The sequence below is a fragment of the Megascapheus bottae genome, chromosome 9 (genome assembly GCF_031878675.1).
Source record: "Megascapheus bottae isolate mThoBot1 chromosome 9, mThoBot2.hap1, whole genome shotgun sequence".
NCBI lineage: Eukaryota > Metazoa > Chordata > Mammalia > Rodentia > Geomyidae > Megascapheus > Megascapheus bottae.
The window spans coordinates 920185-937178 of NC_143517.1; the positions used below are offsets into that span (position 1 = coordinate 920185).

Consider the following 16994-nt stretch of genomic DNA (forward strand, 5'->3'; position numbering starts at 1 on the left):
TTAAACATAGTTTTTGTGTTTTAGGTGGCTTTTGTTTTGTTGTTCTAATTAGCTGAACCACCATCTAATTCATCAGTCTTTTACTTTGTGATATCTTTTCCTATATGTACTTTTTAAATCTTCACAAACTCTGAGTCATAAATGGTATGTTTCTTTAGGGTAGTATTCTCAAGGAGAGACCAGAATATGTAATTGGACTTGTTTCCAGACCCTGGGGCAGGGCCTCAGGAAGCATCATAAACTCTTTGAACTGGCTAGTGAACTCTTACCTCTTCAGATGGGGTCATGTTTATCCAGGCCACTTCCAGCATGGTAGGAGGCTATTTCTCCTTCCTCTAGAAAACTACTGCAAATCAAGTAAGATTTGCTGTAGCATAGGGAAACAGTTCAGTATAAAAGAAGTCAAATTAGAAGTGTTTATAATAGTAAGACAACATATACCACATATTTTTAGTTGTGATCCTCAGTTATTACATTACATAGATCAAAATCTTCTTTGGGGTAGTCATGTGCTATGTAGCCCAGACTGGAATTCAACTCTTGGTCCTCCTGCCTCCATTTCCCAAGTGCTGGGATTACTGATATATACTACCACACTCAGACCACAAATGAGGAATCAGTATTCCACCCTGTGTTTTAACAGTGGAAGCAAATGGTTCAGAGCCAATTCTGCTTCCATTACAGTAGCCTGATGCACAGTCTACCTTGAATGTACAGGAAGGCTCTAAGTTTGGGAAGACTCAGGGACTGAGGAATCCAAATCAAATACCTGACTGTGAGAAAAGCTATACTCCCTCACATCTCTTCCTCTTCTTGATGGAAAGGCAATATGAAAGGACCATGAGACATCCTCAGGAGTGTCAATTGTCAGTTTCTAGCTAGGCAGTCACACAGTTTCCCATATCAGAAGCAGATGGGTAAGGTCACAAGTTGTGTCCTTACATCTTCTTCATGTTGCCGCAGTTAAGATTGCTTACTATTTGATTGGAGATAGGGGTATAACTCATTACTGGAACATTTGTGTAAAGGTTCCAACCCTAGCACCATTCTCAAAAATGTTGAAGTCCAACTATTTGGTGTTTTATTTTTTCTCTTTACCATTTAATATACTACATTTTAAAAAATTATTTTTCTTTTCTTTTTCTTTTTTTTTTTTGTCATGGGACTTGAACTCTGGGCCTGAGCTCTTCAGCTCAAGCTACCACCCTACCCCTTGAGCCACAGTGCCACTTACTAAGAACTTCTTTTTCTAAACAAAGCCTCACTCTGTAGCCAGCTCAAGCTCTTTTTTTGCCAGTCCTGGGGCTTGGACTCAGGGCCTAGGCACTATTCTTGAGCTTTCCAAGGGTAGCAACTCTACCGCTTGACTCACAGCACCACTTCCAGCATTTTCTATATATGTGGTACCAAAGAATCAAACCCAGGACTTCATGCATGCTAGCATGGCAAGCCTTCTACCACTAGACCACATTCCAGGCCCTGGCCTGGAACTCTTTTTTTTTTTTTTTTGGCCAATCCTGGGGCATGAACTCAGGGCCTGAGCACTGTCCTTGCACTTTCTCAGGGCTAGCAGTCTACCACTTCTGGCTTTTTCTATGTATAAGGTACCTAGGGATTGAACCCGTGACTTTCTGCATGCTAGGCAAGCACTCTACCACTAGGCCATACTCCTGGCCTGGAACTCTTAAACTCTTAATCATGCCTTAGATTCCCCTCCCCCAAGTGCTGGGATTTACAGCTACTATACCTGGCTCCCATGTAAATTATTTTAATAGAAGTCATATTTCAGTCTTAGGATATATGAAGCAGTATTACTTGATGATTTTGGTTGTAGATAAACTATAAGGCAAGTTCTTTTTTCAGTTACCAGAACACATTTATAATATTTGGTGCAAACATATTTTCTATCAAAACATATGGGCTAACAGATTATGTGTGGAAATGTAGGTGTTCCTGCCTCTGAAAAGTACATCATGTGACACTTGAAATACTAACTTACCGCCTGGGACATGAGAGAAGATGGAGTGTCACAGCAACGTGTTTCAAGAGTTCCTTATTTACCATGCTCTTAAATGTGCATACATTCACAATGCATACATATATGTGTATATGCGGGTAAGATTTACTGAAATCAAACTGAAACATGTAACTTACATTTTTCTTCTGCCAATCCTAGGGCATGAACTCAGTCCTTGTGCTTTTTTCTCAAGGTCATTGGTCTTCCACTTGAGCCACAGAACCACTTCAGCTTTTTTCTATGTATGTGGTACCAAGGAATCCAACCCAGGTCTTCATGAATGCTAGGCAAGCGCTCTACCACTGGGCCAAACTCCCAGTCCCATGTAACTTGCTTTTTACGAAGTTATACTACTGGATGACTTTATATTTCAAATTTTCAAGCAAGTGTGGATATGAGGAAGGACTTACTTTATTTTGTCAGTCTTGGGGCTTGAACTCAGGCCTGTGTCCCGGAGCTTTTGTGCTCAAAGCTAGTGCTGTACCACTTTGAGCCACAGCTCCACTTAAGGTGGTTAATTGGAGATAATAGTCTCACAGACTTTCTTAACTAGGCTGGCTTTGAACAATAGTCCTCAAATCTCAACCTCCTGTGTACCTAGGATACCAGGTGTGAGCCACCAGCAGCACCCAGCTGACCTTTTCTAGTATAACTAGCAAGTATCCTAGACAATGTGAAATCTCCCAAATTTTTGCACTGGTTCAGATGAACAGTGGGAAAAGAAAATTTCAGTTACATTTTAATTTCCTTTTTTTTTCTTTTCATAATTTCCAACTAATTTGAATTTAAGACACTCTTTCTAGAAACCAGTGAAATAACTTGGGAAATACATAGTAATTCTCTGGAATCTGAAGCCTGATCTCACACTCTTGGGGAAGTCCATCCTCCCAGGGCTGCTGTCTGACAGGGCACATTTGATGTACATTCTCCACAGATGTACATGTTAGCTGTCATTGAAGTCCATTGTTCTGTATTATTACTAGAATGCAATTTTTACAGTTTATATTGCAGCTTTTGCATTACCTTATGTCATCTCCATAGAAGGTTTAAATATGAAATATATACAGATATTCATGAAACCTAAGGTGAAATATCATATTCTTCATATTTTAAATCATGTTCTCCATAACAACTACAAGCAATGAACCTACTCGCATAATCTGTCTTTTGCAGAGCCCTGACTGGAAAATGTCTAGTACAGCTGACTTGCTGCTGTGACTGCTTCACAGAAACATACATCGCTTAAGCCAGGCATGGTAGCTCATGCCTGTAATCCTAGCTACTCAGGAGGCTGAGAGATGAGGATCACTGTTCAAAGCCAGCCCAGGCACTAAAGTCCGTGAGACTCTTATCTCCAGTTAATCCCCAGGAAGAAAAAACAACAACAACAACCAAAAAAAAAAAAAAAAAAAAAGCGGAAGTAGCCCTGTGGCTCAAGTGGTAGCCTTAAGCTGAAGAGCTCAGAGACAGTGCCTGGCCCTAGAGTAAGACCACTACCACCACCATCAACAACAACAACAAAAGAAGCATACATGGCTCACTTGGATGCAGGACACACTTGCAGGAGGCCAATCACTAGGGATCACAAGAACTAGTGCCCAAAGATTTGCCTATCTAGACTTAGGAGAAGAAATAGCAGCCATTCCAACAGTGGACATTGATAAGTAGCTTACTGTCTTGGCCTTTCTTTCCTCTTTTCACCCTCTCACCCTCCTTTCATCTCGTAAATCCAGTGTCAGCTTTTCATGAAGATAAGAGCATTATTATTTTATTGCAGAAGTCCCAGCCCTTTCCTGGAAGCTTTGAGATTAGTTGGGTGGGGGCTGCTAGTAAAAGGAAGAAAGATAAAGTTTGAAGCAAAATCTTCAAGCCGAAGATGGCAAAGAATTCTTGGTTGGAGTACTCATTGCTAGAAATCCTTGTCTTGTTTTAGTGGGTTTTTCGGGGCTTTGTTTTGTTTTTTTCCCCGTGCTAAGGATGGAACCCAATGCTAGGCAAGAACTGTGCCACTGAGCTACATCCCCAGCCAGTGATACCTTTTTAATAACAGCTTGATCGAAAATATAGTCCAAATACTAGAGAATTTACCATTTGAAAGTACACAAAACATTGAGGAATTTTATATTTATATAGATATTTATATATTTATATATTGCCAGTCCTGGTACTTGAACTCAGGGCCTGAGCACTATCCTTGGGCTTACTTAAGGCTAGAGCTCTACCACTTGAGCCACAGCACCACTTCCTGCTTTTTCTATGTATGTGGTACCAAGGAATCAAACCCAGGGCTTCATGCATGCTAGGCAAGCACTCTACCATTAGGCCAAACTCCTGGCCCAAGGAATTTTTTTTTATCATATATGTTCACAACATTGAGAAGGCATCACTGCCTAATTCCACAGAAGCTTCATCATTATCAGTCATTCCCTATCCCTCCAATCCCTAGCAAGCATTGCTTTACTTCCATGTCTAGGCTAATAAAAATAGATGTTGTCAGGGATATGGCCAAAAGGGAACATTGGTAGGAAAGTAAACTTGTTTAACCACTCTGGAAAGCAGTATGAAGGTTCCTCAAAAGACTTAACATAGAGCTTACCTATGACCCAGCAATCCCACTCCTGAGCATTTACTGAACATGACCACAAACCAGCCTGAATTAAAGCCAACAGCACAACCATGCTCATTGTAGCATTATTTACCATAGCTAAGACATGGAATCAACCCAGATGCCCCTCAGTGAATGAATGGATCAAGCCAATGTAGTATATATACACAATTGAATTCTATGCTTCCATCAGAGAGAATGTCATTATCCCATTGGTAAGGAAATACAAAGACTTGGAAAAATTATATTAAGCAAAATATGCTAAAGAAAGATGGGTTGCATGCTTTTCTCTCATTCATAATAACTAGAATATATCTACAAATCTACAAGTTAATCCAGTGCGTAGTAAGACAAAAAAATTACACTCGGACATGATTAATTACACAGTACTCTAAGCATTCACACACTGAGAACAAAGGAGAATATTCTTAGAAGATCACAGTGGCTCAACAGCTATGTATTTGTAATTATATAAAATGATGCTTATTGAAATGAACTCCAAGAAATGGAAACAAGGGTGTTTTTTCAATTATACTATCTGCAGTTATTTCTTTTTTCTTTCTTTTTTCTTTTTTGGTTTATTCCCTTTTGTCACTGTTTTTTATTTGTATACCCTTTGTCTAAATAAGTCTATCTGATTTGGAGGGGGAAGAGGAATCACAGAAACAATGGGACAAAAGGTGAACCAATTCAACAATGGTACTAAACACTATGCAGGAATGAACTTTATGTAAAACTTGGGGGGAGGAGCATTGGGAAGGGATAAAGTGGGAGAACGGAAGGGGATAAACACTGTTCAAAAAGAAATGTGAGGGGCTGGGAGTTTGGCCTAGTGGTAGAGTGCTTGCCTACATGCACGAAGACCCGGGTTCGATTCCTTGGTACCACATACATAGAAAAAAGCCAGAAGTGGTGCTAAGGCTCAAGTGGTAGAGCTCTAGCCTTGAGAAAGTCCAAGGACAGTGCTCAGGCCCTGAGCTCAAGCCCAGGACTGGCAAAAAAAAAAAAAAAAAAAGAAATGTGACTCATTACCTTACTTATGTAACTGTAACCCCTCTGTATATCACCTTTACATAAAATTTAAAAATAAATAAGATATTTGCTAGAAATGCCTACAGTCCTGTCTCCCACTGATGGGTGACAGTTGAACTGGCAAAAAAAATTAAAAATATGCCATTCATTTCAGTTTTTTGTTTGTTTGTTAGCCTGTCCTGGGACTTGAACTCAGGGTCTGAGCGCTGTCCTTGGGCTTTCTCATGGCTAAAGCTCTACCACTTGAGCAACAGCACCACTTCCTGCTTTTTCTATGTTTGCAATACTGCGGAATTGCACCCGGGTCTTCATACATGCTAGGCCGAATTCCCGACCCTGTCAGTTTGGTTTTTTTTTTAGCCATTCCTGGGGCTTGAACTCAGGGTCAAACTGGAGTCTAAACTCCAGATCTTCCTGTCTCTATCTCCCATGTGCTGGGATTACAAGGCATGAATCACCATATTCAACTCAAACAACATTTTCACAAAAAATAATTTTTGAAAATTCTGTCTGAAAGGTATCAAAGGTTTGCTTCGCCCCCCCACCCCCAATCCTGGGGCTTGAACTCAGGGCCTGAGCACTGTCCTTGGGCTTTCTCAAAGCTAGAGATCTGCCACTTTAGCCACTTCCAAGTTTTTTCTGTGTAAGTGGGACTGAGGAATCAAACCTGGGTCTTCATGCATGCTAGGCAAGCACTCTACCACCGGCCTGAGATATGCATAGATCTCTTTAATGTCTGATTTTATAGAATACAGTGGATTATCATCTGTGCTGTCTATTCAGTCTGTTATAAAATTATATATCATATGTAGTGGAGGACTCCACTGTACATTCATGAGAGAATAAAAATGAGAAAGAAAAAATAAAGTCTTATTAGAAAACAGCTGTGGCATTATAGGCCACCCAAACCTTCCATGACCTCCAGGTTCTCAGGCTCTACATTGAGAACCAGTGGCCTGAGTGATTTCATTTTCCAAATGAACTGTCTTAAGAGTTGGGAGTGCAGTATCACAGCAATAGTCAGTACAGAGAAACTGGCAAGTACATGATAAATTTTAAGGAAAATTTATACCCCAAATATATAGTGAAAATAAAATAAGTCTGGGCCTCCAAGGACATATTGAGTCAGTTACCATGCAGTTTCCTTGCTGGCCTTACGTTGCTATATGTCACCTATAGTTTAAATCTCCTAGAACAAATTTCACTCTTATACACATCCAAAAGAAAGTGGTACTGATTGTCTTAGATCACTGTGAGGTTTGCAAATAGTTAGAAGTAGCAGGTTTTTTGGTTTTTTGGATTTTTTTTTATTAAATTTTTTTATTGTAATTAGTAAAAGGGTTACATGATACTTGCCAGATAGAAGGTGCATTAATTCACGTACATTGATACCCTTTCACATATCTTGGTACCCATTTCCCTCCCCCGGTTTTTTGGATTTTTTTATTTTATTTTATTTTTTATTTTTTTGCCAATCCTGAGCTTGAGCTCAGGGCCTGAGCTCTGATCTTAGCTTTCTCTAGAACTCTACCACTTGAGCCTCAGCACCACTTCTGGCTTTTTTCTATGTATGTGGTACCAAGGAACCGAACCCTGGCCTTTGTGCATGCTAGGCAAGCACTCTACTACTTAGGCCAAACTCACAGCCCTGGAAGTAGCAGATTTTGATGGGGAAATGTTGCCTGTTTAGTACTTAATGCTGCTCTGAGGGAGAATCCTGTGTTTTCCTGCTGCTCTTCTGCTGCCACCATACTCACTTGGTGCTAAGCACTATGAACAGTCTTTCCTCTAGCAGGCACACAGCAGATTAGGATGGCATCAGCATTAGAAAGTGGAGGAGATGAAGTTGAAAGACATCTCAGAACTTGGGCCTCACAGACAGTGTCTTTTCTAAACCACCCTCTAGTTACTATTTTCTATTAAGACTATGTTTTTTAAGTTTGTCTGTTCCCCCCACCTCCACCCCCTCCACCCTTCGTCAGTCATGGGCCTTGAACTCAGGGTCTGAGCACTGTCCTTGGGCTTTCTCATGGCTAAAGCTCTACCATTTGAGCAACAGCACCACTTCCTGCTTTTTCTATGTATGCAATACTGCAGAATTGCACCCGGGTCTTCATGCATGGTAGGCCGAATTCCCGACCCTGTCAGTTTTGGTTTTTTTACTTTTTGTTTTGCCATTCCTGGGGCTTGAATTCAGGGCCTGGGCACTGCCTTGGACATGTTTTGCACAAGGTTAGCGCTTGCCATTTGAGTCACAGCACTACTTCCGGCTTTTTCTGTGTTTGTGATACCAAGTAATTGAACCCAGGGCTTCAGGCATGCCAGGCCCGCCTAGCCCACTAAGACTATATTTTTATTTTTGTCCCCCTCAGAGCTGATCCCCAACAGTTGGAGTTGAGAATGTGCACCCTAACAGATGTGAGTTGGCAGGATTTCTTTCTTGAGTGACTTCCATCTCGATTATAAAATAGTCTTAAGTCCTACATCTGTGAGGCCTTTGTTAGATTCAAGTACTCTGGTACTTCCTCCTTTTTATTGTATTCTGCTTGAGGATTTCTGCAAGGACTTCATTGTAAGTGAGAATATGTTCTTGGAAGAGCTCTCTTACATTTCAGTAATTAGAGGCTTGTGGAAGACTTGAACACAGTATTGAAAAAGATTTCTTATTCCACACCCTGCAGAGAGGCTGCTGGTCCTAAGAGAGAGAGACAGAGACAGAGACAGAGACACACAGAGAGGAAGAGAGGGAGAGAAAGAGAAATGTTCTGCACTCATGAATTCATGGTCACCAATCTGTCAACTTGTTCTATAATAGAGTGCTGAACAAGACTCTAACTACTAGCTTATTGGCTTTCTCCTGAGTTAATTATTAAGTTTATCCACTTTTCTTCCTAGGAAATTTCATCTCTAAGAAACACCTATGAAAGTCCAAGATTTAATGAGGCTAACTGTAATAAGAGCCTATTGGCATGTAAATTATAACAGCTCTAAGTGATCCTGTTTCTTGAGGAAATTAAGATATCTTTTTTCATTATTTGTTCAAAAGATTATGTGAAGAATGAAAATTATTTGAAATTTCACACTCCTAGCCTTAGCAAATAGGAAAAGTCCAAGTCTCTGAGCAATGTTAGCCACTCTTTTATTCACTGAAACAGCCAAGTCCATTTGTTAAAACTAGATTTTAGTTCCCAGCAAATGCATATTGACTGATGTTTGTTGTTGTTGCATTTCTCTAGAAGTCCAAATTGGTTCTGTCAAGCCAGTCCTTCTTTGATTGTAGTTTCATCTGTTTGTCTGTTTTGTCTGAGAAAAAAAAGGACTGAGACAGAGTCTAGGAAAGAAGTTTTTGGACTATGAGTGAAAACAATAATGTGAATGTGACCTTTCAGTGTCTTCCTTGTTACTTCATCTGCTTTTTCTCTATCTTATCACAGACACCAAATCCACCACATCTTGCATGTACTGTATTTTGTTCATGACCTTAATGTTCTCTTTTATAGCAAATCCTCTCCCCCTCCCCCTCCCCCGACCCGCCGGCTGTGGCCTTGCACTTGCCAGGCTAATGCTCTTACTCTGAGCTAAATCCCCACCCCCAAACTTGCTGTTCTCTTACAGAGTTTTCTTATTATGATAGCTGGGGCTATGTAGGGGGTTTTTTTGGTGTGTTTTTTTTGGGGGGGGGCTATGTAGGTTTTTTTTGGTTTGTTTGTTTTTTTTAAGCAGCTAGACAAACTTTTGAGCAAAAACTAAATACAAAGGTCCTGGTCCTAATAATAACATTATGAATCAGTTATATGACAACCCACTGTACAATATTGCTATGCTCATATCTTTACCGACAGCTAGGTACTAAAGAGAAACACGATCTAAGAACTGACTTTCTGAATGTCTCACAAGTACATAACGATGGAGCTACAGAGAGAGCCAAGTGTTTCTGCCTCCATTAACAAAGGGCTGGATTAAAGGTTAAAAGTTTTGTCATAGAAAGTCAGATCTAAGGGGCCAGGAGCATGGCCTAGTGGTAGAGTGCTTGCCTAGGATGCACAAAGCCCTGGGTTCAATTTCTGGAAACCACATACACAGAAAAATGCCGGAAGTGGTCCTGTGGCTCAAGTGGTAGAACACTAGCCTTGAGAGAGCCCACTGACAGTGCCCAGGCCCTGACTCAAGTCCCAGAAATGGCAAAAAAGAAAAAAGGGGAAGAAAGAAAGGAGGGAGGGAGGGAAAAAGAAAGAGAGAGAGAGAGAGAAAGAAAATGTAAGGCAAGAACCATAAAAGTAGAATCATGGAATGTCAGTTTGTGTTAGTTTTTCTTACTATATAAGTAACATACAAATGCTCCTTGCTTTACAATGCTTCAACTTAATACTTTGTGACCTTAGGATAGTATAAAACCCATATGGATTTCAGTAGAAGCTGTGCTTCAGATTTTGATTTTTTTCAAAGATCCAATCACAAGGGGAAAAAAATTCCATGGTATACTATTTTGCCAAGCTGTGGTATTTAGTAAGTTAAGCAGATATATGTGTGTATACACACTCAGATTCCATATATTTTTATATGCAATATTTTCAAATTAAGAGTTTATTAGTATATAACCCTTCTGAATATAAGCTGAGGAATATCTATATGTCTGTTTTGGGGAAATATTTTCCACTAGCTTATGCCTGAAATCCTTTATGCTTAGGGAGGCTAAGATGTGAGGATTGTGTTCAAAGCCAGCCTAGGGAGAAAAGGCTGAAAATGTCTGTATTGTTAATTAACCACTAAAAAAGCTGGAAGCTGAGCTGCTCAAGTGGTAAAGCACCATCCTTGGGGGAAAAGCTAAGGAACAGTGCTCAGGCCCCAGTATAAATTTGTGTCTCTATGTGTGTGTATGTGTTCCTCAGACAACCACTAGATATATTCATGCAAAGAGGCAATTTAATTGGTTTCCTTGTTTTCACTTAGCAAGTTTTTAAAACCATGTTCTGTATCATTAGGAGTAGTGGAGTTTTTTTGTTTTTAATGTTTTTTTCTTTGGTGTTTTATTGGTCAGTGTTTTTGGCCTTTGAGACAAGATCTAGATTTGTCCCCACCTATCAAGAGCTAGGATTATAAACATGAGTCACCACTTCTTAACTGTTTAGTACATAACTGTTTGAGTAGCTAGATGTATGTCATGGTATAGTGTTATAATTTAATGAGCAGTCTACTATCTTTCAATTGGATTATAACCTATGTCAGTATGTCAGTGTGCCACAGACAACTGCAGGCCATCTGAAATGGTAGCTCCATGGCTGATGTCTATTTTAAGTATTTCAACAGCTAACTGACCACACACTTTAGAGACGATATTTGAAGGTAAATATTTGTGTCAATGTCTTTTCTTATTCTAGGACACCTGGACTCTTCAGTTTGATTGACACCCTGTGGCCCTCAGTGATACCACTGAAAACCCCTAGCCAAGACCAGACCTGTGAAGAAGTAAGTCCATTATCCAAGACTCCCCTCCCTTCTTGGTAGGCCAGTTCCTATGTCTATGGTCACATGTGAATATAACCCAGCACTGAGATTGTGCTCTCATCCTCTAGCTCCAGAGTCCAGGCTATGGCTGCTGTGCCCTCTGCTGTATTGCACAGCATGCTTCTCTGCTTCTCAGGTTAACTCACTCCAAGATCCTCACAGGTTGTTGCCATAGTCAAGATTTTAGCCTCATTCTAAACCAGAAATGTTTTCCCTATCTCTTCTAATCATTCATATAACCAACTTACTAATTAGATCAGGAACTAATTATTCCTTCCTAACTAATTCTTCAGTTGCCCCATCACATTGTTTATGGTAGTGATTCACAACAGCAAAATGGGCTAAAAGGTGTTTATTTCCCTTCTTCCTCGGACCTTATCCAGCAAGGTGCTTTGGGCAGCCTCTAACTCTGGACTGTACCAGGCAACAAGTCATCAAAAATATTCATGTGTACATTATTTAAGAGGAAGTAATTCATAAATGGTATTTTGAGTATGCTCTACAAAGTAGATTCTAAGCCAAATGCTCATGCCAGTATCCTAGCTACTAGGGGGACTAAAATATCAGGATCATAGTTCATCACCAGCCAGGCAGGAAAGTCCATGAGATTCATCTCCAATTAACTAACAAAAAAAAAAAATCAGAAGTGGAGCTATGGTTCAAGTGGTAGAGATCTAGCCTTGAGCAGAAGAACACAAGGACAGTGGCCAGGCCCTGAGTTCAAGCAATGGCACACAAACAAAAGAAAGAGTAGGTTCTGGGGTATGATGCAAGTGGTAGAATGCTTGTCTAGGAAACACAGGCCTTAGTTTAATCCCTAGCATCATGAAAAAGTAAGTAAATGTCTAAAATGAAATCTCAAATTATTAATAAGTTCAAAAGTATAAAAATTCCTAAATTTGGGACCTAGAGTTTGGCCTAGGATGTAGAGTGCTTGCCTACATGCATGAAGCCCTGGGTTCAATTCCTTAGTACCACATACACAGAAAAGCCACAAGTGGTGCTGTGGCTCAAGTGGTAGAGCTCTAACCTTGAGAAAGCCCAAGGACAGTGCCCAGGCCCTGAGTTTAAGCCCAGGACTGGCCAAAAAAAAAAAGTTCTTATGTTTGGTACCAAAAGCACACAGTATAACCCAACTCTTTCATAAACTTCCATACAAAGTACACATCTACAAGCAATTGTGTATATATGAAATAGCAGATTTTAAAATGGTATTTGTTTAGTAATGTATATTCAGCAATACATTTATGTTCTACCTTTGCCTTCATTTTCAACAGGTAAAAACGAATCTACCTCCTCCTGCCTTCTGCTATATCCTCTCGGCTCTTCCCAATGTGGGGCAAATTGACATAATTAAAGATAATTTTCTTTTAAAGCTTTACCAGCCACCAGTTCTCCAGTGCTTAAGAGAAATTTTCCAGGTAATATCTTTGTTTCTAGCAAGTTTTTCAAGTACTTTGACCATGCCTGTGCAGTTTGTATGGTGTTACTGATCTTTCTCAATGCCTTTCCAGACTCTTGATGTGGTTGCCCGGTGCAGTTTCTATGCCAGAGTAATTTATCAAAGGCCACAGGTAATCTCTCAATCTCTTGCTCTTGCTCTCCCCTCTCCTTCCTTCTGTCTCCCTTTCTCTCCCTCTCTCTCCCTCTCCCCTCTACACACACACACACACACACACACACACACACACACACACACACACACACACACACACACACAGGCTAGGAAGAATTATGAGGAAAGGAATTATTTGTGCCTCATAGAAAAGACAGAAAATTGTCTTTAAACTTCAGGCACAGGGCCGGTGCTGAAGTGGCTCTACATTCTTTCTGAGCTGGGGCATAGCTCATGATAGAGCACTTACTTGGCTTGGGCAGTAGACTGAGTTCTGTCCTCAGCACTAGAAAAAGAAAAGGTGTATCTGTTCCACTGTGGGCATATGTTGCCATGCAGAGAACTAGGGTAAAAAAGTAGTCTAGGTATAAGCCTGTCCCTCCCCAAACATTCTTGGCCTTATAATGTTTATTTTTGTAACACGTGGGGAGATTGAAGAAAGGAAAGACAACCTTAACCTGTGTGGTAGAAGTGGCATTGGCAGGATTGAACTCAGCTACCAGAGCCTTCCACAGTAGAAGGTACCCTGGGGCTTTCTTAAGGCTTTGGATGGTTCTTGGTAGTGGCAGCCAAGAAGAGGAGCTTGCTGTTAGGTCAGCTAGGCATAGAAGAGGAAAACAAACACCTTGACGATCTGAATACATGGACAGGTTTACCACTTTGGAGCCTTCTTAGCCACACAAATGTACTCAGCTGAGAGACACAGAATACATCCCATTTGTGAAGCCCTGTCCACTAGTGTGTGACGTGCTCCCATGCATCTGCTATAAGAGCAGAGAGAATGAGAGCCCTGAGCTGTCTCCATGCTGTGCAGAAGCAGACAGGGCCCCACAGTATGCTGAGGAAGCACATGAGGCCCATCAGGAGAATTGCTCATTGAGGAAGCTGGAGACTGGTCAGGGAATAACTAGGTACTCAGCATAACTTTCAACATAGATACAGTGTGGTGACACCAGAGACTGCCCTGTTTTCCTCCACAATACTGGTATTTGATCTCAAAACCTGGTACTAGCTAGACAAGCACTCTAAATCTAAGTCATACACCCAGGCCTTTATGCTTTAGTTATTTTTCAAGTAGGATCTTGTGGCTTTGCCCTCACTGGCTTTAGACTGAGATCTTTCTTTTTCTTTTTTTCTTTTTTTCTTTTTTTGCCAGTCCTAGGGCTTGAACTCAGGGCTTGGGCACTGTTCTCAGACACTTTTTGCACAAGGCTAGCACTCTGCTACTTGAGCCACAGCACCACTTTTGGCTTTTTCTGTGTATGTGGTACCAAGGAATTGAATCCAGGGCTTTGTACATGCTAGGCAAGCACTCTACCACTAAGCCATGCCCAGCTGAGATTGTCCTTATTATACCTTTCATATCACTTTGATGACAGATGCTCACTGGCATATTGACGAAGATAAGATCTTGCTACCATTTTGTCAGAGTTGGCCTTTGTCACCATCCTCCCAAGCTGGTAGCACTGGGGATATGGCTTAGTGGTAGAGTGCTTACCTGGCATGCACGAAGACCCGGGTTCTATTCCTCGGTACCACATACGTAGAAAAAAGCCAGAAGTGGTGCTGAGGCTCAAGTGGTAAATCTCTAGCCTTGAGAAAGTCCAAGGAGAGTGAGTGCTCAAGCCCAGGAATGTCCCCCCTCCCCGCAAAAAAAAAAAAAGCCAGAAGTCCCTCTGTGGCTGAATTGGTAGAATACTAGCCTTGAGCCAAAGAAGCGCCCAGACCCTGAATTCAAGCCCCAGGCCTGAGAAAGAAAGAAAGGAAGAAGGAAAGAAAAGAAAGAAAGAGAGAGAGGGGGAGAGGGGATGGAAGGAGGGAGAGAGGGAAAGAACCTAAGCAGCTAGGATTATAGGAATAAGCCATTGTGCCTGGAGCAGAAACTACCTTTTATCAAACCTGTAACTGGCTATCAAGATTTGACACATATACCCAGTTTTTTTCTTTTAGTTGCTGAAATATTGTATAGAAAATCTCAGGCCTCCCATCATTTCATTATTGCACATTTAATATGAATCCTCAAAACAGTCTGTATTTTATATACAATTTTTTTTTTCTGCACAAGCTACCCAGAGTAATTTTCTGTTAGGCATCTATTCTGAAAGGTTTTTTTTGAGGGGGAGGACTGTAGGAGCATTTCTCTGATTATCATTAGGCAACGAAAGAGCTATAAGATGACTAGAAAAATATTCTTCTAATCAAGACACAGATGAGTTTACAAATATTGAAATATCACTAAAATTGTGTCATCATAGTTGTGATATATCAGCCTATTCCTCAAGAATGAACAGACTATCCCTGTAAAGGAACAAGTAGTTGTTCAGGCCATATGGTTTCCCAGTAATAAATCAACTCCACTATGCAGTACAGAAACAGGCATATTGTCATTCATTAAAACATTTATTTATAGACATTGGAATTTAAATGTTATATAATTTTCATGTGCCAGAAAATATTTTTTCAGTCATTTAAAAAATAATGCAAGAAAGAGTTCAAGCCTCAAGATGAGCAAAATGAATAAAGAAAGAAATAAACAAATTATACTTAAATTGCATATTATATATAAACAGATAATAAGCCAGATTGGCCTCAGGCTAGTATACAAGCCCTTCATTGGGCCCCTTATAAGCTGTGTCTGGCTTAGAAGACAAGGACAGGGTCAGCTTGAATGCTGTACTTGATGTACAAATGAGTACATGATGTATCTCTTACGTTGCAAATGTGAGACACTGACTTTGTGTTCCTCTGTGAATCTGTAGAACACTGAGTGTGTAAAAACACACTAAGCATCTGACACATTCCTGTTATTCCAAAGCACATTCCAGGCCTTGAGGTTAGGCTGGGTTCACTGTGCAGGCACCATTTACTCTGAAAGTACAATGCTGTAGAGACTTGAGTAGCACATACTTGTGCCCAAGACTTCCAACTTAGAGCAAATGCTGAGAGGAGGGAAAGCAGGTGTCAAATGCTCACTCAATGCCAAGTAGAGGGGAGCACAGGAGCAAATAAAGAGAAATCTAGTCCTCTCATGACACTGAATGAAGTGACTGGGGAGGAATACTAATTGCTTCCTGTAAAAGAAATAAGCCCCTGCCATGGAGGTTCAGCAAGCCGGTCTTTCCATGAAGTGTGCCTAAGAACTAACGATCCTGTCGGCAGGAACAAGTCAAAGACTGGGAATCCAATGAAACAGGTCCCTTGATCCAGTAAAATTCTGTTTATCTCTTACATCAGCTTTTATGGTACAGGAAACCAGCTTCCTCAGGAGAAAACAAAATAGCTGAGTCCTTGGTCAGTCCTTCCTAAGAGAATTGCCTGGGCTTTCTTTAGTGAGGAGTGTTTTTTAGAATGGCTGTAAATCATGATCAGAACCCAAGTCACTTTAAAAAACTCAGCTGGAAAGTAGTTAGCACTATCCTTGAGCAGAAGAACTCAGGGACAGCCCCAGGGTCCCGAGTTCAAACCTCTTGACCAATCCAAAAAGATCCAGTTGCATTTCCATTAAAGTAGTAACTCAGCTACAGAATAATGAAGCGTTCTTAAATTTTTTTACTTATTTATTTCAATAAATATACCAAGACACTATATATTCCTTCCCCTGCATCACATTCACAGTACCCAGAGCACAAAGCAAAGAAACTCACACTAGCACAGTCCAGAGTTGATTCAGGCTTTGCCAATGCAGTTCTGTAAGCTCTAGTGCAGTTTGTTGTTATCTAGCTGTGTAGAACTCTCACCACACTTGCTATGATGGAATCTGCTCTGCATCACCACATGTGGTGTGTATATCACCACATTAATTAATTGCCTTTGTCCCTTCTACAGCCACACCCATCCCCTTCCCTCTTCTTAACTCTGGTAACATCTGTGCTCACCATTGTTGTGTTATTTTATAAGTATTACCTACATAAAACCATGCAGTATACACCTAGAACTGCCAGGTAAAGTTCTAAAATCTAGATGACTGTGTGTGTGTGTGTGTGTGTACGCACATGCGTGTGTGCGCGTGTGTACCCATGTTGCTGAGGATGGAACACAGGGCCTGGCACATGCTAGCTAAGGACTCTACACTGAACTATATTTCCAGTCCAATAGATGACTGGATATGGTGGTGTATATCAGTATTCCCAGCTACTGAAGAGGCAGAAAGGAAAGGACTAGCTTAGACCAAAGCATAAGAAACCTATCTCAAAACTATCATACAAACATAAAGGGCAAGC

The 16994-nt window shown here is 40.7% G+C and overlaps 1 protein-coding gene across 3 annotated transcripts in view; it reads left to right on the forward strand.

Moving 5' to 3' along the window:
- The window catches only part of Spidr (scaffold protein involved in DNA repair), a 288520-nt gene that overhangs the window by 250593 nt on the left and 20933 nt on the right, over positions 1–16994 (forward strand). For all 3 annotated transcript variants that reach the window (XM_090338799.1, XM_090338798.1, XM_090338797.1), the window contains 3 exons: positions 11033–11120; positions 12437–12580; positions 12674–12733. In XM_090338799.1, the coding sequence (XP_090194925.1) occupies positions 11033–11120; positions 12437–12580; positions 12674–12733 (292 nt within the window). The remainder of the gene's footprint in view (positions 1–11032; positions 11121–12436; positions 12581–12673; positions 12734–16994) is intronic.